The sequence below is a fragment of the Theileria orientalis genome, chromosome 3 (assembly GCF_000740895.1).
Source record: "Theileria orientalis strain Shintoku DNA, chromosome 3, complete genome".
NCBI lineage: Eukaryota > Apicomplexa > Aconoidasida > Piroplasmida > Theileriidae > Theileria > Theileria orientalis.
Window position 1 is genome coordinate 1,357,608 of NC_025262.1, and position 25,126 is coordinate 1,382,733.

The window sequence follows — 25,126 nt, forward strand, 5'->3', positions numbered from 1 at the left end:
CGTTTACTTTTTCTACGTGTTTTTTGTAGGACCAACTACTGTTGCTAATTCTACTTAATTATCTATAAGTCAGCAGCTATGCAACTTAATGTGCGCTTCCTGCTGTGGTCTGCTGCCTTATTTGCTTATTTATTTCCAGTAGCTGGCTGTTGAGTCCGCCTAACTTTGCCACCAACTGGTTCTTTACCGACTCAAGCTTCGGCAAGTCGTTTTTGGATGAGTCCCTCTCTGCTTCCAGTTCTTTGTGCAACTCCGGTTTGTTACGAAGAACTAGCCTATACGACATAGTTACTGACTATTCACGCCGACCATATGTGCTGCTGCTGGAAACTACCTACCTACCAACTTCTACGTATTAACTTACAGTCTTGAAACTTGCTTATATACCTTTTTACTCTCGTCAACACTGTCAAGCTGCACATTTTATGAGTACAAACTGCGATAATACTTAAATATCTATTACGTATACTAAAATATCAGCTTCTTCAACTTACCGATTCGAGAGCTACTTGTGCCTTTTTATTTTTTATCTTCTGGTTGTTTATGTGCTTGTTTATCTTAACTATTTGATTATTTAAAACCTCGATTTGACCTTGCGTTTCTTGCAGGATTTGAAATTGCTAATCAATTTATTAGTCTACTTTTAATGAAGCTGAATAGTCACCAAGGCCTGGCTCACATAAACATAAACTACGTATCTGTATACAAAATACTATGCCAATTACTCTCAGCGTATTGTTGGAATCACTATTTTCCATTAAGTGAATCTTCCGTTAGTGAGGTGGCCAGTTTATTCATTAACTAATTAATGAATCCGGTATTTTGTTAAAATTTCTTCAATTGACTTCCAACTGTTTGGCTTAATAATTATTTATCAAATGAACTCTCGAACTCAATTGTCTCTCCAGTACATCCCCATTCCATACACAACATCTAACAATTATCTCTATATAACTCCAATTTTTTCCCAATCCCAGCATACAATACACAAATGAATCACAAATGCTATTTAGCAGCATATAAACTCAATTTAGTTACAATATTACTCGGGAATTCCACACAATCACCCAATTAGGAATCCAGATCCATTGTGTCATCTTTCACCTTCTTACTGTTGCGATTTTTAACGAATTTTGTTTGTTCTGTGACCTTTAAGTGCGCCGTGGACTTCTAAACGTGAGATTAGTCGACAATCAACTCGTTGTGCACACATACACCCAGCTATCTGTTTAACCCCAATACGTAACTATGTTAACGTAAATAAGTACAATTACCCTTTCCGTTTCTAATCTCATTGACTCCGTATCCAACTGGTCTAACTTCAGCGGCAGTATATCCTTGTGTTTCTCCAGCTCCTTCTCTGCTAAGCTCAGTTTCTTGGCCACCAAGTTCCTCCTCCTTTGCTTAAATAGCAACAGTTTACGAAGGTGTTCTACCTTCTCTGTCTGTTTTATCGCCTTGATGGCGTTGATGTACAAGTTTCTGTTGTATCTAACGGGCCTGTTCTTCCTCAGTTCCATCTCAATGTTTTCATCGTTGTTCAGCTCCTTGCCTGTAAAACGATTTATATTAACAGTTACATAAAAAGTGTACAGTAATAGCTGCTATATCTAGCTAATAGTGACAATAGGATATTTCTGGACCTTGCAAACGCCTATATGCCTTAGTCCATTTAATCTTCCTCGGATTATGTTTAGCCTTAAAGTGTTTATGGCATTTACTTGAGCAGAACCGAAAAATCTTTGAATCATTTCTAACAAAAACTATTCCATGTCCTAACAAATGATTAGTCAACGTTATCCATATTAGCAGATGTTAAGGGTATTTTACTTATTCTAACAAATGCACATCGTCTAATTTTATATTATATATCTTATATAGTTAGAATCTTTAAAATTGAGTCAAAATATTACCTGGATATACGTTACAGGAACACAGCCAACATTTATCAATTTTCATTTTATTTTGTTATACATTTATAAGTGTTAGTGATTCACGTAAAGTATTCAATATTTTATTTGTGGCACTGCCAGTAAATTGTGATAAAAATATTGCGATTAATCAAAACTTATAGTGAGTTGACTGGAGATTCCACATATTTTTCTAGTCCACAATTTTTTAATAGTTGTTTTACTTTATTTATTTTTTTATTAAAAGATAATAATTCAATTATTTTAATATTATTTATCAATTTTAAACTCGTTTTATTATTTATTTATCGCAAACCAATCTACAATATGCCATTGTAGCTTTGTAATTATAACCATCAAATTTATTACAAAAATACTATAAATCACTCACAAATTTACAAATTAACATAATACTATGGGACGACACCCTCAAATATACTTAGATGTCGCTGTTGGTTCCAATTTAAGTGGCAGAGTGGTTGTTGACTTTTTTACCAATTCCTCTGACCTACTCATAGAAAACTTTATTAAGCTTTGTTCTTCCTCAAAGCTTGGTTCAGGCGCCTCTGAATCTGCTTCTAATTCTGCTAAATTGGCTCCTGGATGGACTATTGTTAGAGGGCGTCCGAAGCTCCTAACATACCGAAACACCAGTGTTTTCAGGGTGATAAAGGGCGAATATATGCAATGCGGCGACGTAATAAACGACGACGGCACTGGCTACAAGTTTGACCTCTGTTTTAAGGACTATCCGAACACCAGATCCCACAGCCAGGCGGGGCTGGTGACGATGGTTAACTACCGAGGCTATTCCCCTAGCGGAAGCGATAAAAATGCAGATTCAGGTAATTTTAGTTTGTACTACTTATCATCATCCTTTTACCTGTAATTAGTGGAAAATTGACCATGTATATGCCTTAAACATACTTTAACAGTGTTTATACTCGTTAACTAACTCAAATTTACAGAATTTACAACAAACACATTCGGATCGCAATTCTGTATTCTGTTTGGTTCTTCTCGTTCATTTGATGGCAGATATTCAGTGATCGGAAGAGTGGTCTCTGGGATGGAGTTTGTTCGTGCAATTGAAAATGTGTCAGTTCACGCAAACGGCATGCCCAGAATTGAAGTGGCTTTCATTGACTGCGGAGTATTGGATCGCGTAGAAACAAAGTTGGTGAGTAAGGAGGTGAATGAACAGCGTCGCTTGTTGGAGGGGCTGATGGCTAGCGCTACCAGCGCTAGCGAGGGGTTGACAAAAACGGATGAGCAGGAAGGCATCTCAGCATATGAAGAGGTTAGATGTGCATACAGCGGTAAAGTAAAGAATAGGAGGAAGCCTGACCCTGAGAGTAGCAACACTTTGGGAAAGAGGCTGTTGGCAGAGTCCCTGAAGGGCGTAAAACATCACTACATCCCAACTCCCACCAGTGGCACTGAGTCTAGGGCCTTTTCACCAGATAAGGATGAGGTACCTGAACAAGAAGATAAGAGCGAACACACATATGATTTATTGGATGAAGCTGGTGACACACCAACGTCAGATGCTGAAGATAAAGAGTTATCGGATACTTCTCACCATGTGGAAGGTGAGGGGTCAGACGGTGATGTGGTGAAAGAAGAGGAAGTGGATCCAATTACCCTGAGGCTAATGAAACTAACTGGTAAAATAAGTGAGTGCAGTAGGTTGAACAAGAAAGAAGTAATTCTGGAAGACAAACTGAAATCAAACCCTAGATTAGCTAGAAGCCTCAAGTCCACATTAACAAGTAGTCCTAAGGCCACTGAGGCCACGGGAGTCGGTCTGACGAGTGAAGGACCAGAGGAATCAAGTAAGCAAGGAGGAGATGAAGAAGAGGTGGTTAATATAAGACTCACCAAGGAGTTAAATGTAAGCATTTCATGGTAAAATAACAGTTATGTACCTTTAAATAGATAGGTATTTATTAATCTTACAAGCAATGACCCCTTACGCCGTATTTACACTCGAGTGTTACAATGGCTGGAGTGATGCTATTTTTACATATTATTGGTGATATTGAAATGTAGATGCCTGCGATGGTTGTGGAACGTGTGAATAAGATAGAAAAAAAGAAAAGTAAAAATAAATCGTTTGGATGGAATGTGTTTAATCAGGATGCCTTATACAGGGCACACAAAAAAAGGTACGGGTTCCCCTAATAGTTATTTACATATCCGGTACTCATATTCATAATATATAGACACATGTGTAACGATTTATAGGCTTAAAGAAACGGGATTTAACCACGTGCTCTACGAAAAACAGAAGCAGCAACTGGGGGGAACCTTCTATGAACCAACAATTGTCAACCATGAAGCCTCAGAAACTAATAAGGACCTAGTAGTTAAAAACGTTGAAAAACAATATAAAAAACGAGACCAATTTAGCAGAAGAAGGACGTACGATGATGACGCGCAGGATATATCGTACATCAACGAGAGAAACAGAATGTTTAACAAGAAGTTGGACCGTTCATTTGGAGCGTACTCAGAGGAGATAAAGCGAAATTTGGAGCGCGGAACAGCACTATAATATGTATGGAGCACATAGGTACATTTTATATACTACATTAGGTGTTTACACCCAGTTTGTGAATCAACCCGATTTACAAACCTTACTGCATTCAGTATTTAAGTGTGTGTTACGTGAGTTAAGCCCATATGAGAGTGATAACCTTAATTTAGAAGGTCGGCAATATGGTACACACTTTGTGGTGAGTGAGGATGTGATACTGAAGGCCAGGTTATGTTAAGAGTTTGATAGTTGTGTTGTACCAATAGATACCATAAACAACGACTAAAGTAACTATTAAAACTACTCCTGCTGCAACACAACCAACAATCAGCCATATAGGTAAAGTTTCCTCTTTTGGAGGTGGGTCAAATGGTTTTGGTTTCTGAGGAGTTACTTCTTCTTCTTTTGTAGGTGGATCAGGTTCTTTACCAATTAAAATTTCATGTGCGTACCATCTAAGTAAAGTTAAATTAGGTATGCAGCCGCCATTTGTCTCTATTTGTTTTATTTTTAGTTCTAATTTTTCGATCAATTTCTCATCTTTTAAATTTTCCTCACCATTTTTAAATTCAAAAGGTTTCCATTCTTCGAACTTTTCAGAATTGGTAAAGTGGTAAGGTTTATTGTTTTTTTTTTCTTTACCATCACCTTTTTCATCAAACACTATTAAAAATGGTTGTGTATCCTCTTTACCACCAGCATTCAAATAATACACTTCAACATGTTTTGCCTTGACATCCTTTAAGCCTTTTGCAGTGATTGATATTGTGGATCTTGCAAATACAATGATAGGATTGTTAGCTTTATTAAACTTGTATGTGTATTTTTTGCAAACTTTGTTTGTTCCACCAGATTCGAAGCCTTCAAGACCGTTGTATTGTCTTTTTTCATCAATAATGACTGTAACTGCGTTTTGATCAAGTCCTTGTTGAATTTCACCCAGACAAGTCGACAGTTCTGTATCACTAGTGTACTTAATCGAATCTTCAACCCAGCAATAACCTTCACTATCCTTTCTCTTAAGGTGTTTTTTGGGTTTAGATGACTCAATAAACTCCAAAAGTAATACCTTATTGTTATTGTATTCATGTAATCCACAATATTGTTTTGGTCGTCTTGCTTTTTTTTTTTCAAAGTATACAATAATTCCATCATAAAGTTCACCCGTAAATGAACGAAGAAAATATTCGTCAATCTTATTTGGGTGTTTGGTGTCGTATTTAAGAGATTTTCGAAAAGCAAGAATATCTAGATTTTCTCTGCATTTTTCTTGTGAATTTTTGTTGGTTTGTGTGCATTTCTTATATACCTGAAGTCTTTTACAATCCCGTGGAACTTCAGGATCAGGATCATCAGGACATATAGGTTCATTACTATTGAAATTTATGGCAAACATGTAATTACTTCCTAGGACTGAAAGGTTGCCCTTAGGAGTAAATATAAATCTATAGCTCTTATCATTTCCTAATTCCTGTTTATCAGCAAATATGTCTACCTTTTCCTTCCCAATTGTAAATTTAATCTTTCTTTTCCTTGATAGTTTGTTGTATTCTCCATCTAAAATAATTTTACTCAAACTTTTAAAAGAATTATATTCGGTTATTTTATAAGCACGATCCCATCCAGCATCTTTCAGATCTTGAGGTACACAATTATAATTTTGATCACCTTTTGTAACGAATGAAATAACAAGAGGAACATTAGGTGCTAAAACTGAGTAATATACATCGACTTGCTTAATTACTTCGTTAGGATTACGAGGATAATAATAACCGAACACATAGTTACCTTCAGTCTTATTATCATAACCATCATATAATAGAACGTTGTAATTTAACCCATCATCAGGTTTAGTAAATGATATAGCATGAGTAATCACCTGAAAATCACTACATCCTTCGAAAGTTTTTTGTGTAGGCGTTACAGTATATCCACTACCGTATGCTTGATCCTTTTTGCTGTAAAAATAAACATGAAGATCAGAGTAACCTAATCCCATCTCATGTCAATTTTTCATACTCATTATTGCGATAAATCTGTCAAATTTAGAGTTGCGATAATATCTCAAAATTTCCAAAATGAAGGTTTAATTAAACATGGTTATATTGATAAAAATAGCGGATTAAATCTCAAATGTTAAAGCTCATAGACAATCATTATAGTACATTTTTAAATAAATCCAATCCTCTAGGATTCTACAAATTCTATAGTACAATAGGTCTATTTGATCACTTATATGTCAAAATATGACCATTATAACATAAATACACAAATCTAGAGGTAGTCGAACCAGCACGTCACTGGCGACAACAACAACACTCAATAAACCATCATATATGAGTGTATATATTCCATTTTTAAATTAATATAGATCTCAAAAAATATATAAAGTCGATACAACCATGAAAATGTACATGGTTTTCAATCTGAACAGCAGAATATTGTACAATGTGTGTCTTGATGGTTTAGGTGCCACATGGAAGAATATGAAAGTTGATGGAATCAAAAGACATGCATCAGTTATATAACACATATAAATTAACATAATTAGGTTCGTTTGTGCTTAGTCACTTAATTACTAAACTCTGAAATTAGGATTTAAGTGGCTGTGAACGACCCCGATCTTATCATACGGCTTAATTGTAATTTTAAACTTCTAATATTATGGATATTAACCCTTGTTTAATTTATTGTTTGGATAGGCTGTTTATAGGTTATTTATAAATATCTTAATGGATATGATGGATGTTATTTGAGTATGTACAAGGCTAATATAAATAAACTTGGCTAACACATATGTTATGAAACTGCATTGGATTAGAGGTGAGTGATATGTTACAGGTGTTAAATCGTGTTTTGGTACTATTAACAATATGTTACAGGTGTTTACAGTATAGTACAGTGAAATATGGTACACAAGTGAGAATAAACAACCTGATTGTATAAACTATGTCAAGAGTTTGATAGTTGTGTTGTACCAATAGATACCATAAACAACGACTAAAGTAACTATTAAAACTACTCCTGCTGCAACACAACCTACAATCAGCCATATAGGTGGAGGTTCAGGTTCTGGCTTAGGTTCTACTATATCTGGTTTTTTAGGTATTGTTTCATCTTCTGTTTTAGGTACTTTAGGCTCCTCACCTATTAATATTTCATGTGCATACCACCTAAGTAAACTTATTTTCGTTATACATCCACCATTTGTATTTATTTTGTCTAATTTGTTTTTTAATTTGTTAGACTCTTTACATTCTGTCCATTTGTCAAATCCCTCGTTATATGTAAAGTGGTAAGCATTTTTGTTATTTTGAGCTCCCTCACCATTTGGAATAAACTCAATTAAAAATGGCTGTTCATCTTCTTTATTTTTGGCTTTCAGATAGTACACTTCAACTTTTTTCGATTTAACATTTGTTAAGCATGAACCAATTGTTATAATTTTTCTTCCATATAAGAAATTATGCTCGTCTTCAGATGTAAATGTGTGCGTATACTTTATATAAGCTTGTGTAGTTTTATCAGGATTTACTTCAACACCGGTGTAGGAAACCTTAACGTCCAGGATTACAGTGTTTACCTTTTTGAGACCATTTTTTATTGTACCTAATTGACTCCCCAAACTCGTTTTGTCTTTGTAATTAATCGTTTCTTCAGCCCACCAACACCCTTCTTGATCTATTCTTTTAAGGCATATGTCTTTCTTACGCAAATCAATGAACTCCAAGTATAAAGCTGTATACTTATTGTCATTCTCTTTTTCATAGTATACTATGATTCCATCGAAGAAGTGAGCTTTGACAGAAGTTAAACAATATTGATCAATTTTATTTATAGCCTTTTTATCCTGAGGGCCTTTACAACCATCTTTTACCTCAAGTTGATTGGATAAATCTTTAGTCTCTTTATCAAGATTAAATAAACAATTACAATTCAAAACTGAGTCGCGGTTTTTTGGCGTGTAAATAATTCTGTACTTCTTTTTTTCATCGCCGATCTCCTGATGTATTACTTCTACACCATTAGTTGCCTCGTCTCCAACAGCAAATTTTATTGTTTTGTTCAATAACAGCTTCCTGTATTGTTCCTTCAACTTGGGTAACAGATCGCCCGTAAAAGTATGTTCAGTAATGTATGAAGCCCAATTCCATCTGGCATATTTTAAGTCATCATATTTACAATTATATTTTTGGTTGTTTGTAACAAAAGTAATGACTAATGGCTTATCTTGTGCTAAAACTGAATAATATACTTCGACGTTATTGGCTACTTGATTGGATGAAGGTGAGCAATAACCAAAAATGTAAGAAGAGTCATAAACCGCCTCTTTACTATCATATATGTAAATATCAAAACTTGTTGGAGCCTTTCCATTATAGTTGAAATTGTAAGTGACAACTTCAAAGTCTATGGTATCATTAAAAAGGGCTGTAGAAGGAGTAACCGTGCATCCGTTAACCGTACATTTTTGGTTCTTATTATTTAAATTGATGTAAAGATAAGATTGACCTGCTCCCATCTCATGTCAATTTTTCATACTCATTATTGCGATAAATCTGTCAAATTTAGAGTTGCGATAATATCTCAAAATTTCCAAAATGAAGGTTTAATTAAACATGGTTATATTGATAAAAATAGCGGATTAAATCTCAAATGTTAAAGCTCATAGACAATCATTATAGTACATTTTTAAATAAATCCAATCCTCTAGGATTCTACAAATTCTATAGTACAATAGGTCTATTTGATCACTTATATGTCAAAATATGACCATTATAACATAAATACACAAATCTAGAGGTAGTCGAACCAGCACGTCACTGGCGACAACAACAACACTCAATAAACCATCATATATGAGTGTATATATTCCATTTTTAAATTAATATAGATCTCAAAAAATATATAAAGTCGATACAACCATGAAAATGTACATGGTTTTCAATCTGAACAGCAGAATATTGTACAATGTGTGTCTTGATGGTTTAGGTGCCACATGGAAGAATATGAAAGTTGATGGAATCAAAAGACATGCATCAGTTATATAACACATATAAATTAACATAATTAGGTTCGTTTGTGCTTAGTCACTTAATTACTAAACTCTGAAATTAGGATTTAAGTGGCTGTGAACGACCCCGATCTTATCATACGGCTTAATTGTAATTTTAAACTTCTAATATTATGGATATTAACCCTTGTTTAATTTATTGTTTGGATAGGCTGTTTATAGGTTATTTATAAATATCTTAATGGATATGATGGATGTTATTTGAGTATGTACAAGGCTAATATAAATAAACTTGGCTAACACATATGTTATGAAACTGCATTGGATTAGAGGTGAGTGATATGTTACAGGTGTTAAATCGTGTTTTGGTACTATTAACAATATGTTACAGGTGTTTACAGTATAGTACAGTGAAATATGGTACACAAGTGAGAATAAACAACCTGATTGTATAAACTATGTCAAGAGTTTGATAGTTGTGTTGTACCAATAGATACCATAAACAACGACTAAAGTAACTATTAAAACTACTCCTGCTGCAACACAACCTACAATCAGCCATATAGGTAAAGTTTCCTCTTTTGGAGGTGGGTCAAATGGTTTTGGTTTCGTAGGTACTGGGGTCTGTTCTGGCTTAGGTTCTTTAGGCTCCTCACCTATTAATATTTGATGAGCGTACCACCTAACAGTGGTTATATCAGTTATACAGCTTACAGACGTATCGATTTTGTTGACCCTTTCGTACAATTTCTTTACCAATTCTTTTTCATCTTCTATTGCTTTCCCATCTTCCGTACATTTAAACTTTACCCAGTCTTTAAACTTGTAGTTACCTATGAAGTGGTAACATTCGTTTTTTTCTTTTTTTGATTCTCCATCTGGGTCGAAGACAATTAAAAAGGGTTCTTTATCCTCTTTCCCACTGGCTTTTAAATAGTATACCTCAACATGTTTAGCTTTTGTTCCTAACTTTCCTAATGGACCATCCAATAATTGTGCTCTTTCGAACAAGAGATTGGGTGTATTTGCACTACTAAAGATGTAAGTGTATTTATTATAACCTTGACCGGGAGTTGTGTTAACTTTTTCAACTCCCATGTATGATTCTGTTTTATCAAGAATCACTGTAATTGTATCTCGTTTGTACTCCTGCTTTATCTTTTCTAACTTGCTATGTAAAGTTTTGTCGTCGCTGTAATCTAATGATACTTGAGCCCACCAATGACCGTTTGAATCCATTCTCTTAAGGCAGGTTGTCGAATTACAGGAATCAATAAACTCTATCAGCAATGCAGTATTGTTATTATCTTCATTCTGCTTACACTTTTGTTCGGGAGGTTGTTTGCTTTCTCTATCAAAATATACCATAATTCCATCATAAAGTTGGTTATTGAAAGGACGAAGAAAATATTCATCAATTTTGTTTGTGTGTTTAATTTCTACTGTTTCTTCTTTATCAATGAAAAGTTTTTTGATATGAGTCCGACATGATTCATTATTACTTCCACATATTTTTTTTTTTAAAGGTTCCTCACATTTCGTTTTATCTTTAAACTTTTTACAAAGATCTTTTCCTGACGCTATTCTACAACGGTGTCTGTATTTATACTGTTTACAAAATTCTTCTACAATTGCTCTTCTACAATATCCCGGATTTTGTGGATTTGGATCTTTAGGGCATACTGGTTCATTGGTAAAGAAATCAATGGCAAATAAGTATTCACTGTCTAGAACCGACTCTTTTCCCTTCGGTGTAAATATAAATCTATAGTTCTTATTATTTCCTAGTTCCTGTTTACCACCATACATTTCTACCTTTTCACTGCCAATTCTAAATCGGATTTTCCTGTTTCTGTATTTCTTTCTATATTCTTCATCCAAAATTTCTTTGCTAAAACTTTTATGAAAGGTATATTCGGTTATTTTGTAAGCACGATCCCATCCAGCATATTTTAATTTACCCAAATCACAGTTATAAAAGTTGCCACCGCATTTAAACGTAACAGCTAGGGGGAAATTAAGATCTAAAACAGAGTAATAGGTACTCACCGACTGAACAACTTGATTACTGTCATTAGGATAATAATATCCAAATACAGGGTTACCCTCAGAACTTTTATCATTTCCATCATATAATAGAACGTTGTAACGTCGACCATCAATATCCTTATTAAAGGCAATTTCGTGAGTGTACTTAACATAATTGCTGCATCCAGGATAGTTTTCTTGTTTAACAGTCACATTATAGCCAGTACCTGTATATTTTTCAGTTTTTTTGCTGTAAAAATATACATGAAGATCAGAGTAACCTAATCCCATCTCATGTCATTTTTACATACTCATTATTGCGATAAATCTAACAAATTTAAAGTTGCGATAATAGCTCAAAATTTCCAAAATGAAGGTTTAATTAAACATGGTTATATTGATAAAAATAGCGGATTAAATCTCAAATGTTAAAGCTCATAGACAATCATTATAGTACATTTTTAAATAAATCCAATCCTCTAGGATTCTACAAATTCTATAGTACAATAGGTCTATTTGATCACTTATATGTCAAAATATGACCATTATAACATAAATACACAAATCTAGAGGTAGTCGAACCAGCACGTCACTGGCGACAACAACAACACTCAATAAACCATCATATATGAGTGTATATATTCCATTTTTAAATTAATATAGATCTCAAAAAATATATAAAGTCGATACAACCATGAAAATGTACATGGTTTTCAATCTGAACAGCAGAATATTGTACAATGTGTGTCTTGATGGTTTAGGTGCCACATGGAAGAATATGAAAGTTGATGGAATCAAAAGACATGCATCAGTTATTTAATACTTATAAATTCACATTGTTAGGATACTTTACCTTTAGTCAATTAATTATTAATCTCCGAAAATAGGAATTAAGTGGATTCGACTTACCCCGATCTTTTCATATGGTTTGATTATCAAATATTTTTAATAGCAACATGGATATTAACTCTAGTTTGATTTATTGTTTGGATAGGCTATTTTTAGGTTATTTAGATATAACGTATTGGATATGATGGATGTCATTTGAGTATGTACAAGGCTATTATAAATAAACATGGCTAACACATATGTTATAAAACTGCATTGAATTAGAGGTGATTGATATGTTACAGGTGTTAAATCGTGTTTTGGTACTATTAACAATATGTTACAGGTGTTTACAGTATAGTACAGTGAAATATGGTACACAAGTGAGAATAAACAACCTGATTGTATAAACTATGTCAAGAGTTTGATTGTTGTGTTGTACCAATAGATACCATAAACAACGACTGAAGTAACTATTAAAACTACTCCTGCTGCAACACAACCTACAATCAGCCATATTGGAGGAGGATCGGGATCTGACTTCGGTTCTACTATTTCTGGTTTTTTAGGTTTATCGACTGGTGGAACTGTAGGTGCTGTGATTTCTTTATCAAGTAAAATGTCATATGCCAATGACCTTAGTAATCCTAAATCTGATATACAGCTCCCAAGTTCTCCAATCTTTTCTACTTTTTTGTACAATTTTTCAACCAACTTACCATCTTCCATTGCTTTTCCATTTTCCTCAAACGAAAAAGATTTCCAATCGATAAAGTTGTACTTATTTGCAAAGTGGTAACCTATTTTTTTATTACGTTCTTGACCATTGGGATCAAAAATGATTAAAAAGGGCTCTTTATCATCATCTTTGGCATCTTTTGGTTTCAAGTAAAATACTTCAACCTTTTTTGCTGTAATAGATTGTGTTAAGGCAATTTTGGGTTCTGTTCTATCAAATAAGAGTTTAGGTTTATTGGTCGTTTGGAATTCGTGTGTATACTTCATGTATGCTTTTGTACCTTGTTCAGTTGTAACCGTTTGAACTCCCTTGTATGTTTTTTTCTCATCCAGAATGACAATAACTACGTTTTTATCCAGTTGACTTTGTATTTCACTCAGCTTTGATATCAGTTTAGTATCTGTTTTGCACTCAACTTTTACATCAGACCACCAATAACCCCCTTCATCTTTTCTCATCATTTGTATTTTATCTTTAGAAGAATCAATTAACTCCAATAGTATGGCCTTACCTTCATATTCTTTCTCTTCACGTTTAGGTTTATGTATGGGTTTTTCTCTCGTAAAATATACCATTATTCCATCAAAAAAGTGTCCTGTAAAGGAACGTAGAAAATAAGGATCAATTTGATTATTTTTTTGAGAGGCGTTAGCCTCAGGACTTTTAGGTTCTTTCGTTTTAAAATCTAATGTAAATAAACATTCACTTCCTAGTTCTGGATCGACTCCGTTCGGAATAATTATATATCTGAAATAAGTTTGATCTAGTTGCTGAATCTTAGCCGTAACACCTTTATTACTATTATTGCTGGTAAGCTTAATTGTCGTTTTTAATGATATTTGCTTGTATTCTTCATCCAACAGATTAACGTTAAGATCTTTACCAATTAAATATTCTGTTATATTGGATGCGTAATTCCATCTCGCTGTTTTCAATTGTTTAAAATAACAGTCATACTTCTTTATTTTCGTTTCAAATGAAATAACAAGAGGATGCTCAGGAGCCAGGACCGAGTAATAAACATGAACTTTGTTTACAATTTCATTTTGATTTCGGGGATAATAATAACCGAACACATAGTCACTGCCATCCCTAGAACTGGAACTGTCGTATAATAAAACGTTGTGTTTTAAGCCATCGGCAGGTTGAGTAAATTGAATCTCATGTGAACGTACAAAAAAGCTACTACATCCTGTATATCTTTTATGTGTGGTTGTCACAGAATATTCAGGGGTTGAACGCTTACTTTTTCTACAACGAAAATAAACATGAAGATCAGAGTAACCTAATCCCATCTCATGTCAACGTTACATACTCATTGTTGCGATAAATTCTCCAAATTTAGTGTTGCGATAATATCTCAGTTTTACAATGTTGAAGGTATTGTTAAACATGGTTATATTGATCAAAAAAGCTGATTAAATCTCATTTGTTAAAGCTCATAGACAAACATTATTATACATTTATAAATAAATCCTATCCTCTAGGATTCTACAGATAATATTGTACAATAGTTTTTTTCGATCACTAATACGTCAAAATATGACCATTATAACATAATAACACAAATGTAGAGGTAGTCGAACCAGCACCCGGCTGGCGACAACAACAACACTCAAAAAACCAACATAAATGAGTGTATATATACTAATTTTACTTAAATATAACTATTACAAAGTCAAGACCAACCCCTAACACAAAAATTTCCTCTATTTCTTTCTTAGATATATTTACGTTGTGGGTATCGCAACTCCACGTTCCATATAATAAAATTCATAAATATTAAACACATGCACTTTTTATTTAATATAAATGTATTAAGTACTTATCAATTTTTTATTGATTTTAATATGATTAAATTGAAAAGGTTAAGTACAATATCTGTTGGCCTTGGCCTCTATGGCCAATTCTAATTTTTGATATTAAACCATATTTTGATATATGACTAATTGAAAACAAATAGAACATATTAATTTAACATTATATACTTATTAAATATGTGAAATTCCCTTTGAAGTAGGAACATCAGGGCATATGTGTGTAAGTACATCCTCTAACCTTGTCTAAGCGCCATCCGTATTAAATAAAGCCGTGAACTTTTAAAAAACTCGATACTATTATTATATCGGCCCAGAGTTCAAGTACCAATCTTTAAGTAATAACAATGATAATGGTTATACACTAACTGGATGCTCCCAATTATAGTTTTTTGAAACTCTATTTAAGATAATATTGGTATAGCAACATACATATACTTGGGAGTGTGAATAAAGGTGTGTGTAAGTAATTTGTGCCTCTAAAACTGATAATCAGCCTTATTTAGTATTGAACAAGAGTATAATTGTGTAATGTTTATAAAGCGATTTTCGCAAGTATTCGATATACACATTGAATAATGGAATATAAAATGGAAAAGGTACCCCTAAAATTGATTAAAATAAGAGTCCAATATATTAATAACATCCAATCTATGTCAAATTAATAAAGTTTTATATTTTAAATAAATTGGACAATAAATCTTATAATAAAAGGTAATTCATGAGGAGTTTATAAATATAAATCATCATGAATAGGCTTGACCAGATGGTACTGGCTTATTGTGAATAATATATATTCTGATGTCATAAAACCCCTATACGAATCAGGGTATGGGGACTAATAATTTCTGTTTTTACTTAAATTCCCGAGAACATCTAGATTCCAACCATTTTGTAGTCCAAAATCGTAATTGTAGTTAAATAATAGAGAACCATGGCGGATGGTTATTCGGCAGTTGAACTTTTCGAGTACAACAAAATGTCACTGTCGTACGATGACATAATTCTTCTTCCAGGTTAAACACTAGCAATTAGTCCCTAGCATTTAATTGCGTGCTAATTTTGTAATAGCATCCACCTTAAAATTCCATGAATTGACCTTTATTTGCCCATGACCATTGTATTCCCAAGCACCCTGTTAACTATTTAAATTCGGTCTAATTAGCTATTAAAGCTCATTAAATACTTTACACAAAACATTAATAAAAATTGACATATAGGGTTTATACGTGAATCGACCAGTAAAGTTGATTTGACATCGAAACTGACAAGGAATATTAAGTTAAGAATGCCGATTGTTTCAGCTCCAATGGACACAATCACGGAGTCTGATATGGCAACAGCAATGGCTCTACTAGGGTAAATATTATGTAAAGTTGAATGGTTAAATTACGCCATAAATAATAGATAGTTTAACAATTGGAGTTAGTGAAGTATTATTAAATAAATAGTGGGATTTGCCTTTAAATTTTTGAAATTTTATGTATTTATTGCAAAATCTAGTCAGACATAGAAATAATAAATGTTTAAATGTAATAATTGAAAAATAGGGGCATTGGAATTATACACTGTAACATGTCGATAGACGATTTGGTAAAGGAAGTTAATTTGGTCAAAAGGTTCGAAAATGGGTTTGTGCAAAATCCAATGTGCCTAAAGCCAACATCGACAGTCTCAGACTGGATCCACATAAAGGACACATACGGATATAAGTGAGTCGCAGCTAGGAGTAAATAGGTAGTAGCTAGGAAGGTACGGGTGACTTGATACTAGTTGAAATGTAGTAGCACTCATGGATACACAGATCGGTGCCTATAACATCTGATGGGAAGAGGGGGTCAAAGCTGATGGGACTGGTGACAGCGACGGACATATATTTTGAAGAGTCGCTGAACACGGTCCTGCAAGACATCATGACCACGGACCTGGTGGTCGGAAAACACCCAATGACGCTCCGAGAAGCAAACAAACTGTTGTTTAAAAGCAAAAAGGGAGTTCTGCCAATAGTAAATAAAGACCACGAATTGGTGTCAATCGTAACAAAGTGAGTAAACAAATATACCTATTATGTATATTAATACTATTATTGATAATAGTAACATTAGTAGTAATATAAGGATTAGTATCAGTAACAATAGTAACACTGATAACAGTAACAGTAACAATAACAGTAACAATAACTGTAACACTGATAGCAGTAACAGTAACAATACTAATAATAACAATAGTCATAATAACAATATCAATAACAATAACAATAGCAATACTAATAATAACTGTAACACTGATAGCAGTAACAGTAACAATAACAGTAACAGTAACAATAACTGTAACACTGATAGCAGTAACAGTAACAGTAATAACAATACTGTCATTACCACTACTTAGAATAATAATTGATTCTTAGGTCGGACTATTATAAAAATAAACTGTATCCTAACGCATCAAAGGATGAAAATAAACAGCTACTGGTGGGAGCAGCGTTGTCAACAAGGTAGAGAATGTAGTAACAGAGGCAATAGATAAGTAATAATAGATGTTGAAGTAGCATTTGAGTTGAATAAGTTGAGTGTACAATTGATAGAGTTGCTCAAGTAAATATAGGAATGACGCAATGGAAAGAGCTAAGAGGCTGATAGAGGCCAAGGCAGACGTCATAGTTATTGAGTCGAGTCAGGGCAACAGCATATACCAAATAGACCTGATCAAACAGCTTAAATCAGTGTTTCCAGAAGTACAAGTAGGTTTAGAAGTCACTAGGTAGATTAACGAGTGGTGTATATATGAGGAAAGAAAAAGATTGTAAGCAATTAACTGAGGTATGCAGATAGTAGCAGGAAACGTAGTGACAGTCAGCCAGGCGAAAAACCTGATCGATGCAGGATGTGACGCAATCAAGGTTGGAATGGGAATAGGGTCGATATGTACAACACAGGTACTTTATAGTAGATAGGCAAACGGGAGCTCATGGTGCTGGGCTCTGAGGCGGTAGTAACTATAGTCAGCTACGTAAACACGATGACATGGAAATGGTGGGCACAGACACAGTATTGTTACCGCCATGGCAACTATAGGTTTATTCCTGACAAACTAGACGGTTTGACAGGAGTTAACACAATGTGGTGCTATGGGGTCACAACGACTAAGGTTCAATAACCTGTCACAGGTGGCACACAAAAACCGCTGATGTTGAAAAGGCCCCTAGATATAAAACTGAGGCAAATACACTGATTAAATTATTTTTAGACAGTAACGGGTGTCGGAAGAGGACAGGCTACAGCAGTGTATTACGTCAGTAGATACGCATTTGAGCAGTGTAACGGATTGCCAGTGATAGCAGACGGAGGAGTGAAGTGCTCAGGAGACATATTGAAGGTAATGGCATAGTTACATAAGGATATGGATAGACATGGAAATATATATGTATATATATATATATATATATGGATGGATATACATAGTATAAGTAGTATAGTATAAACAGTGTTATGTGGTAATAGGTCGTATAATTAGTATAAGTATTAATTGGTAGTTAGATATGGTAATAAGTAGCTACTGGTAGTATAGCTAGTATAAACAATAATAAACAGAAATAGGTAGTATTGCTAATATAAACAGTAATAAGTAGTATGACTAGTATAAACAATAATAAACAGTAATAGGTAGTATAGCTAATATAAACAATATAAACAATAATAAACAGAAATAGGTAGTATAGCTAGTTAGATATATAGAGTTGATGTTGAAGGTACAATGACAAATAAAGACAATAATAATAAATTAATTAATAGGCACTAGCACTAGGAGCAAGCGCAATAATGGGTGGAAACATATTCTCGGGAACGAAAGAAACGCCAGGAGAATATTACATCAACGACGGAGTTAGAATGAAGAGTTACAGAGGGATGGGAAGCAAGGACGCAATAACAAATAGCCTAAAGCACTTTGGACACTCAGGATCAGCAAGCAGATATCACATAGAAGGAACACTGCCAGTAGTCTCACAAGGAGTGTCAGGCTTAGTAATGGACAAGGGCTCAGTGCATAACGCAATCCCAATAGTGGCAGAAGGAGTGAGACACGGCCTGCACAACATGGGAATATACTCAATAGAAAAACTGCACGAAAGCCTCTACAGCGGAACCTCAAGATTCGAAGTGAGGTCAGCACACTCGATAATGGACGGAGCAGTCTCGAAAACATTAACAAACATAAAGTGAATGGCAAACAGTCATTGAAATGAAATGAAATGAAATGTGTAATAGTACAAGAGGAAATTAACAGAAAGTACAAAGAAAATAGAAATTAGAGGATGAATAACGGATATTAAGGCTTAAGTAATAGTCAATAAGGCTTAAGTAATGGACGTTAATGCATAAGTAATAGTCAATAAGAGATAAGTAGTGGACGTTAAGGCTTAAGTAATGGACGTTAATGCATAAGTAATAGTCAATAAGAGATAAGTAGTGGACGTTAAGGCTTAAGTAATGGACATTAAGAGATAAGTAATAAGTTAGTGATAGGATAGATTGATTTATTGAATGAGTGATTGAATTATTGGTGTGTGAATGACAAAGATGGGATAGTATTAATGAAACAAGATGTATATGTATACAGGTATAAGTATATGGATGTGTGTGAGTTTATATATGGCGTAGTATGTGGTCATAAGTACACGTGCATACAGAGTATCTGTATGTATGTGTATGTATATATATATATATATGTATATACACGTAAAGTTAAATATGTACTTATGGTGTATGTATACAGTAACAGGAATGTACCTGTTAGGTATATAAAAGTAATGTATATAAGTAACGTAGGTATAGAGGTGTGTAAAGAGGACCATAAAGGAATAAGTATGTATGTAAATAGGTGTAAAGTTATTGCCAGAAAAATGGGTGGATATTACGGAATAAAGATGTGTATAGGTAGAGATGTACGTAGTGTGTTAAGTATATTAATGGTTGTAAAATATGTTGATGAGTTTAAGGCGGGGTGTAATGGGTAATTTGCAAGGTTAAGACTGATGGTAGTATGGTCCTAATAATAAGGTTGGTGCAAGAAAGCAGTATCGGCTGGTGACAGTGGAGTCGTAAATCACTCGGAGTCACTGGGGAGCCTTACGGAAAACTGCTGGAAGTGCCTGCTGCCCTTCTTAATATTTTTCTCGATCTCGGTGAAGTGGACGTAGCGAGTGCCAATGCGAATGTAGCCGCAAGGATACTGGTCCAGGGTGGCGTTGCGAAGCTTTTGGAGCCTACGCACGACGGCGAGAGCGCCGAGCTCGCTCTTCAGGTGGCTGTCGTCCCTCTTCTTGTGGAACCTGGGCTGCTTCTTCTTCTGGCGGTCAGCCCTGTGGTTGTACTCGTACTCGCTGTCCGAGTAGTAAATGTAGTCGTACTTGGGGTCGCCCTTGAAGTACTCGGCGCGGAAGTTCTCGTAGCAGTCGAAGATGTTCTTGGGGTTGTAGCCGAACTCCATCTCGCTGCCGTCGTTGCTCTCAGAGTCCCTGCGGTCGTTGAACCTTTTGGTTTCAGGTTCGCTGACCTCAGTGAGAGACTCCTCGCTCTCCAGCTCGTTAATGGCTACCTGCTCCTCGACTCCTAGCTCGTTAATGGCTACCTGCTCCTCGGCTCCTAGCTCCTTGGCGGCTATTTCCTCGGCGTTCAATTCCTTAGCACCTACCTGCTCTTCGGTTCCTAGGTCCTTAGCAGCTAACTGCTCTTCGGTTCCTAGCTCGTTAGTGCCTGGCTCATCGACCACTGCCTCGTCATTCTGCTGGTCGCCGATGCCGTTTTCAGGTACTTCCGCAATCGCAGGGATGTCCTCAGCTTTGTCGGACCCCGAGACTACATGCTTCTGCCCATCGTCCTCATGGCCTCCACGTTTGTAGTTGGGGAATATCATCTTGAATATTTCATCTATGGTCTTAGATTCCGCCGAGTTTGGGTTGTGGTAGCCCCCTCTGAAGTAAGCTTCGCCGCTAAAGAAGCTTTGCTGGCGACACTGGTACTTGACGCCCCTCACGAAGGCCTTTCCGAAATTATCGATGCTCCTCTGACTCACCTTCCTGTTCTTGTCCGGGATGAACTTGAAGTTGGGACGGTATACGTCTGTTGTATTGATGTATTCGGGCTCCTTGGTAACCTCAGCTATTTCTGCCCTGGTCGAACTTGTAATGGGCTTGTCCTCCTTGGTCTCGGCCATGGCCTCCGCGGTGGCACTCGTAGTTGTTGAATCCTCGTTTGTGGTTTCTGCTATGGCTTCAGTGGTCTCGGTTGTGGTATTGGCAATGGTATTGTCCTCTGTAGGCTGAGTTGTGACTTCTGCATCGGCGCTTGCAATTGTTGTATCCTCCCTCGTAGGCTGAGTTGTAGCCTCAGTGTTGGAACTTGTAATGGTTTCGGTCTCTTTGGCTACTTCAGATACGACTTCAGTGGTATCGGTAATAATATCCCTTATAACTTCCGTCTCGGCGTTTGTAATGGGCTCAGCGTCCCTGTTGGTTTCGGTTATAGCCTCAGTGGTATCTGCGGTTATGTTTGTGAAAGCTTCAATGGTATCGGTCGTTTCACTGCAGATGTTTGTAACGACTTCATCCTCTTTGGTGACTTCACTGGTGATTTTTGGACTGGTTTCGTCCCGCTTGATAGGTTCGGTTTTAGCCTCATGGGTGATATTTGTAATGGTTTCCGGCACCCTTGTGACCTCGGTGGTGATATTTGTGGCTGTTTCAAACTCGTTTATGGGTTCAGCCGTAACGTCGGTGGTAAGATTTGCGATTTCTTCGGAACACTGTTGGATATTCCTGTTAACAATTTTATCGCTACGCACGTCGTCAATTTGGCACCCGCTCTTGTCATCGTTGTTAACGTTACCAGAAGCACTGTCGTCCTTGCAAATGTTAATATTAATGTTCTTATTAAAGATTCTAATATTTAGATTGTCTTTATTGAGATTGATTGAAATGTTTATACGAGAATCCTCAGAGCCATCGATGTTACTGTTGGAGTTTTTGCCCTGGTCCAATGAAACACTTGTATCTATGGTAGTAGTACGACAGTTGCATCCAATGTTAACATTGGTGTCGGCGCCACTGTTGCAATCAGCCGCCTTGATAGCTCCACTGTCTACATTGCCTCCCTGCAAGTCATCTTCCTCGTTGGCTTCATTCTCTAACTTATCGGTAGTGATAGCCTTCTCATCAACTGGGATATCTGCTACAACCTCGTTACAGCTGTCATTGTTGTCATCAACTGGGATATCTGCTACAACCTCGTTACAGCTGTCATTGTTGTCATCAACTGGGATATCTGCTACAACCTCGTTACAGCTGTCATTGTTGTCATCAACTGGGATATCTGCTACAACCTCGTTACAGCTGTCACTGTGGTTAGTAATGCCTTCGTTCTCGGACTTGACATCGTTTTTGGGCTGAGTTACCAGAACCTCTGCAACTTCATCGCTGGGCTGTTCAATTTCATCTTCGGCTGTTATTATGTCACTGTTGCACTCACAGGGGCTGTCTTCGACGCACTCAGCAACACCGTTGGCACTGACGTTGGCATCATAGGCTCCAGTTGAGTCAGATTCATCCGAACGGTTTGTGACCTTTATTACGTGAATGGGTGGTATATCGTTGCCGATTTTTGGATTTCTTTTCACTAAACCCTTAAAAAAGAACAACCTTAGGTGATACCAAATGATAATTAAGTCGTAACGAACCATGAGGATTAAGCCAAGCGTCAAGAAGCGGTGGACCTTTATCAACTCGTAAATAGCCATCTTCTGGTAAAGTAAAATCCTCACATCAGATAGAATTTCCAAAACCATCAAGTGTTTGTACTTGAAACACCTCGGAAAGTTCCGTCTTTTAACTATATCTATAGCCCTTACACACGAATCCATATATGTCATGCATTTGGCTAAAACCCTGCTTTCTGGATTATTTTTTGTGCTAATCACCAAAATTAAAAACCTAACAATTGTAGGAACAACTGCTAAGAGAAATAAAAGTAAAAAAAAGGCGATTGTTTTAAGACCAATTAGGTCATTCAAACTCAACGCCATATCGTAACACATACACAAAATAAAGAACCTTTTTTATTTTTTTTGTTAATGATTTTTACTTAGAAAAGTACTGCGATAGTATATATCTTGATAAATTGTGAATTTAACAATTGTTAAAAGCCTATGTGCTGCCCAAAATTTTTAGATCTAAAATGGAGAGATTCTAAAAATAAAAAAGAAGTAACATATAGCTTTTTGGGGATTTTATGGGTGAAACGAAGACTTTGAAATAAAACTTAAATTTAAGTACCTGTCTAGAAACTGTTAAGTAACTTAAAGTACCATACATCGCCCTATGAAAATGAGGGCTGCACAACATCACACACACATTGTAAAATTTAGCACCTTCAGCACATGTATTGCCAAATATAAGGCAAAAATCACACTGCCTGACCCAAGTTACTGTGATTTACGTTGTGGGAATCGATCTTCTAGGTGGTTGCAGACCCGTTGACCTCGGCTACACACCCCTCGGAACTTATGCGCGATTTATCCTTTAAGCCGTTCAAAGTAGCACACTTGAGCTCCACGAAGTCCTCGAACTCTTTTAAGAACCTGTTGGCGTCGCTGTAGTCAATGAAGTCGTCCTTAAAGTCCAGTTTTATTTTTCTCAGAAGACACATCACCATCTTCTCAATGTTCAGAAGTTCGTTGATTTTTCCAAACTCCCGCGCCCCGTCCTTCATCCTGCTAAGTATACAAAGCTTTCTCAGCGACTGTATCTGCGTCAAATCGTTGTTGAGCTCAACTTCAACTCTGCCTATCAGATCTCTGAACCCGGAGCTCATTTTATTAAAAAATTAAAATTTTAATGATTAAATGCTAAATAAGAGTACTGAGGTCAATGCCTTTTCGATTCTACTGTAATTATTTAGTTTATCCCTAAATGGTATATAATGATCTAGATCATAAATATACGACAGTTTCAGATCCATAATTATCTAAGATTGATCCTACTATATAAGTTTACACTAACACGTATCAGTAATAGTTTAGGATATTATCTCTATACATTTCAAATGTGCTATAAATGTGTTTTATTTCCACAAGTAACTGTCGCCTTGTCGGCGAAGTGACTTAATTGTATAAAATTATACAGGCTTACGCTAACGTACTTATCATTTACGAAGATTGCTCAATTTTCTATACAACAAATTGCCCGTTGCTCCAGAAATACGTATCTATTGACATTGACTGAGCCTAAATAGATGATAAGACCGGCTTAACAAAATCCATCAATCTAATCTAGGACGTACGCACAATAATTATACAACATCTGCCTTATTTCTGCTTATCTACTCGATTTACGTATTTTTTATGTTGTAAAATTAACTTTTTAAATTTTATCTATGTTTATATTTTAATTATTTATCATATTTTTATCGTACTCTGTTTTGATTTTTTACACTCGATTCGTTCATCCCTGCTTCTTCCTTTTCTGCCCTTTCATGGTACTCATTATCACCGATATTGTCAATACCACCGTTTATTGTACGTGAATTTCTCATGTTATTAATCTCCAGAGTCGTAGCTTCAATGTAATTCCCTCCGACGCTAAATATATCATCTTCCGCTCCATACAGAATCGGCTTAAACTTTTCTTTATACATTCCACTTATTTCACGAATACTCTCCTCGTTCCCCTTTATGTCGTCAAGTGTTACGTACTCTCCGCTGTCCGATTCATAGTTGATGTATGGATTTACGCAGCTTATGTTATAAGCACTCTCACTGTTCCTCTTTACTGCCATTTCGTCGAGTGTTCTAACGTATCTGCATAGTTTCATGAAGCGTGAGTTAATGTTATTTAAGTCGGCGCTCATGGCACTCAATTGTCTATTTATATTCAATAGCGTTTCATTAAATCTTATTAAGAACTCCTTTTCGTCCATTTTAATTACCTTTTTAAACATTAAACTTTATTTTACCTTTTCTTTATTACTATTATCACCAGTATTATCAAATCTTCTTTTCTAATCTGCTAATATTTACTTGATAACATTAACATTTTTTTCCAAATTCCTACTTACTGCTTATTATGTACGAATCAGTATCCTACTCCCATATTTAACAGATTTATTACAATCAACAATTTACTATTTTATCAATTTCAACTCTTCAGTTTATTATACTTTTCATCTATATCAAACCTTAAATATTCATCTCATCCACTAC

General features: G+C 35.4%; 12 protein-coding genes across 12 annotated transcripts; 5 read left to right on the forward strand and 7 right to left on the reverse strand.

Moving 5' to 3' along the window:
* Positions 1-360: 360 nt before the first annotated feature.
* Positions 361-758, reverse strand: TOT_030000621 (uncharacterized protein; the record flags this gene model as incomplete). Its single annotated transcript, XM_009693365.1, has 3 exons — positions 361-414; positions 495-620; positions 726-758. The coding sequence occupies 3 exons, from the start codon at positions 756-758 to the stop codon at positions 361-363; spliced, it is 213 nt and encodes a 70-aa protein (XP_009691660.1).
* A 313-nt stretch (positions 759-1,071) lies between these two features.
* On the reverse strand, positions 1,072-1,959 carry TOT_030000622 (60S ribosomal protein L24; the record flags this gene model as incomplete). The annotated part of the gene is made up of 4 exons (XM_009693366.1): positions 1,072-1,170; positions 1,275-1,552; positions 1,644-1,775; positions 1,914-1,959. 4 exons carry the CDS (start codon positions 1,957-1,959, stop codon positions 1,072-1,074), a joined length of 555 nt encoding a protein of 184 aa, XP_009691661.1.
* Positions 1,960-2,325: 366 nt separating this feature from the next.
* On the forward strand, positions 2,326-4,467 carry TOT_030000623 (uncharacterized protein; the record flags this gene model as incomplete). Its single annotated transcript, XM_009693367.1, has 7 exons — positions 2,326-2,464; positions 2,531-2,755; positions 2,879-3,439; positions 3,515-3,682; positions 3,737-3,804; positions 3,963-4,078; positions 4,158-4,467. The coding sequence occupies 7 exons, from the start codon at positions 2,326-2,328 to the stop codon at positions 4,465-4,467; spliced, it is 1,587 nt and encodes a 528-aa protein (XP_009691662.1).
* A 211-nt stretch (positions 4,468-4,678) lies between these two features.
* TOT_030000624 (conserved hypothetical protein) lies at positions 4,679-6,448 on the reverse strand (the record flags this gene model as incomplete). The annotated part of the gene is made up of 1 exon (XM_009693368.1): positions 4,679-6,448. One exon carries the CDS (start codon positions 6,446-6,448, stop codon positions 4,679-4,681), a length of 1,770 nt encoding a protein of 589 aa, XP_009691663.1.
* A 403-nt stretch (positions 6,449-6,851) lies between these two features.
* TOT_030000625 (hypothetical protein) lies at positions 6,852-7,240 on the forward strand (the record flags this gene model as incomplete). Its single annotated transcript, XM_009693369.1, has 2 exons — positions 6,852-6,968; positions 7,163-7,240. 2 exons carry the CDS (start codon positions 6,852-6,854, stop codon positions 7,238-7,240), a joined length of 195 nt encoding a protein of 64 aa, XP_009691664.1.
* A 156-nt stretch (positions 7,241-7,396) lies between these two features.
* Positions 7,397-8,971, reverse strand: TOT_030000626 (hypothetical protein; the record flags this gene model as incomplete). The annotated part of the gene is made up of 1 exon (XM_009693370.1): positions 7,397-8,971. The coding sequence occupies one exon, from the start codon at positions 8,969-8,971 to the stop codon at positions 7,397-7,399; it is 1,575 nt and encodes a 524-aa protein (XP_009691665.1).
* Positions 8,972-9,374: 403 nt separating this feature from the next.
* Positions 9,375-9,763, forward strand: TOT_030000627 (hypothetical protein; the record flags this gene model as incomplete). The annotated part of the gene is made up of 2 exons (XM_009693371.1): positions 9,375-9,491; positions 9,686-9,763. The coding sequence occupies 2 exons, from the start codon at positions 9,375-9,377 to the stop codon at positions 9,761-9,763; spliced, it is 195 nt and encodes a 64-aa protein (XP_009691666.1).
* A 156-nt stretch (positions 9,764-9,919) lies between these two features.
* TOT_030000628 (hypothetical protein) lies at positions 9,920-11,782 on the reverse strand (the record flags this gene model as incomplete). The annotated part of the gene is made up of 1 exon (XM_009693372.1): positions 9,920-11,782. The coding sequence occupies one exon, from the start codon at positions 11,780-11,782 to the stop codon at positions 9,920-9,922; it is 1,863 nt and encodes a 620-aa protein (XP_009691667.1).
* A 403-nt stretch (positions 11,783-12,185) lies between these two features.
* On the forward strand, positions 12,186-12,311 carry TOT_030000629 (hypothetical protein; the record flags this gene model as incomplete). Its single annotated transcript, XM_009693373.1, has 1 exon — positions 12,186-12,311. One exon carries the CDS (start codon positions 12,186-12,188, stop codon positions 12,309-12,311), a length of 126 nt encoding a protein of 41 aa, XP_009691668.1.
* Positions 12,312-15,809: 3,498 nt separating this feature from the next.
* On the forward strand, positions 15,810-19,095 carry TOT_030000630 (inosine-5'-monophosphate dehydrogenase; the record flags this gene model as incomplete). Its single annotated transcript, XM_009693374.1, has 9 exons — positions 15,810-15,891; positions 16,096-16,234; positions 16,426-16,587; positions 16,680-16,919; positions 17,283-17,369; positions 17,471-17,615; positions 17,703-17,810; positions 18,122-18,250; positions 18,667-19,095. The coding sequence occupies 9 exons, from the start codon at positions 15,810-15,812 to the stop codon at positions 19,093-19,095; spliced, it is 1,521 nt and encodes a 506-aa protein (XP_009691669.1).
* An 883-nt stretch (positions 19,096-19,978) lies between these two features.
* On the reverse strand, positions 19,979-22,951 carry TOT_030000631 (conserved hypothetical protein; the record flags this gene model as incomplete). Its single annotated transcript, XM_009693375.1, has 1 exon — positions 19,979-22,951. The coding sequence occupies one exon, from the start codon at positions 22,949-22,951 to the stop codon at positions 19,979-19,981; it is 2,973 nt and encodes a 990-aa protein (XP_009691670.1).
* Positions 22,952-23,382: 431 nt separating this feature from the next.
* On the reverse strand, positions 23,383-24,843 carry TOT_030000632 (hypothetical protein; the record flags this gene model as incomplete). Its single annotated transcript, XM_009693376.1, has 3 exons — positions 23,383-23,711; positions 23,999-24,065; positions 24,340-24,843. 3 exons carry the CDS (start codon positions 24,841-24,843, stop codon positions 23,383-23,385), a joined length of 900 nt encoding a protein of 299 aa, XP_009691671.1.
* Between the last annotated feature and the right edge of the window lie 283 nt (positions 24,844-25,126).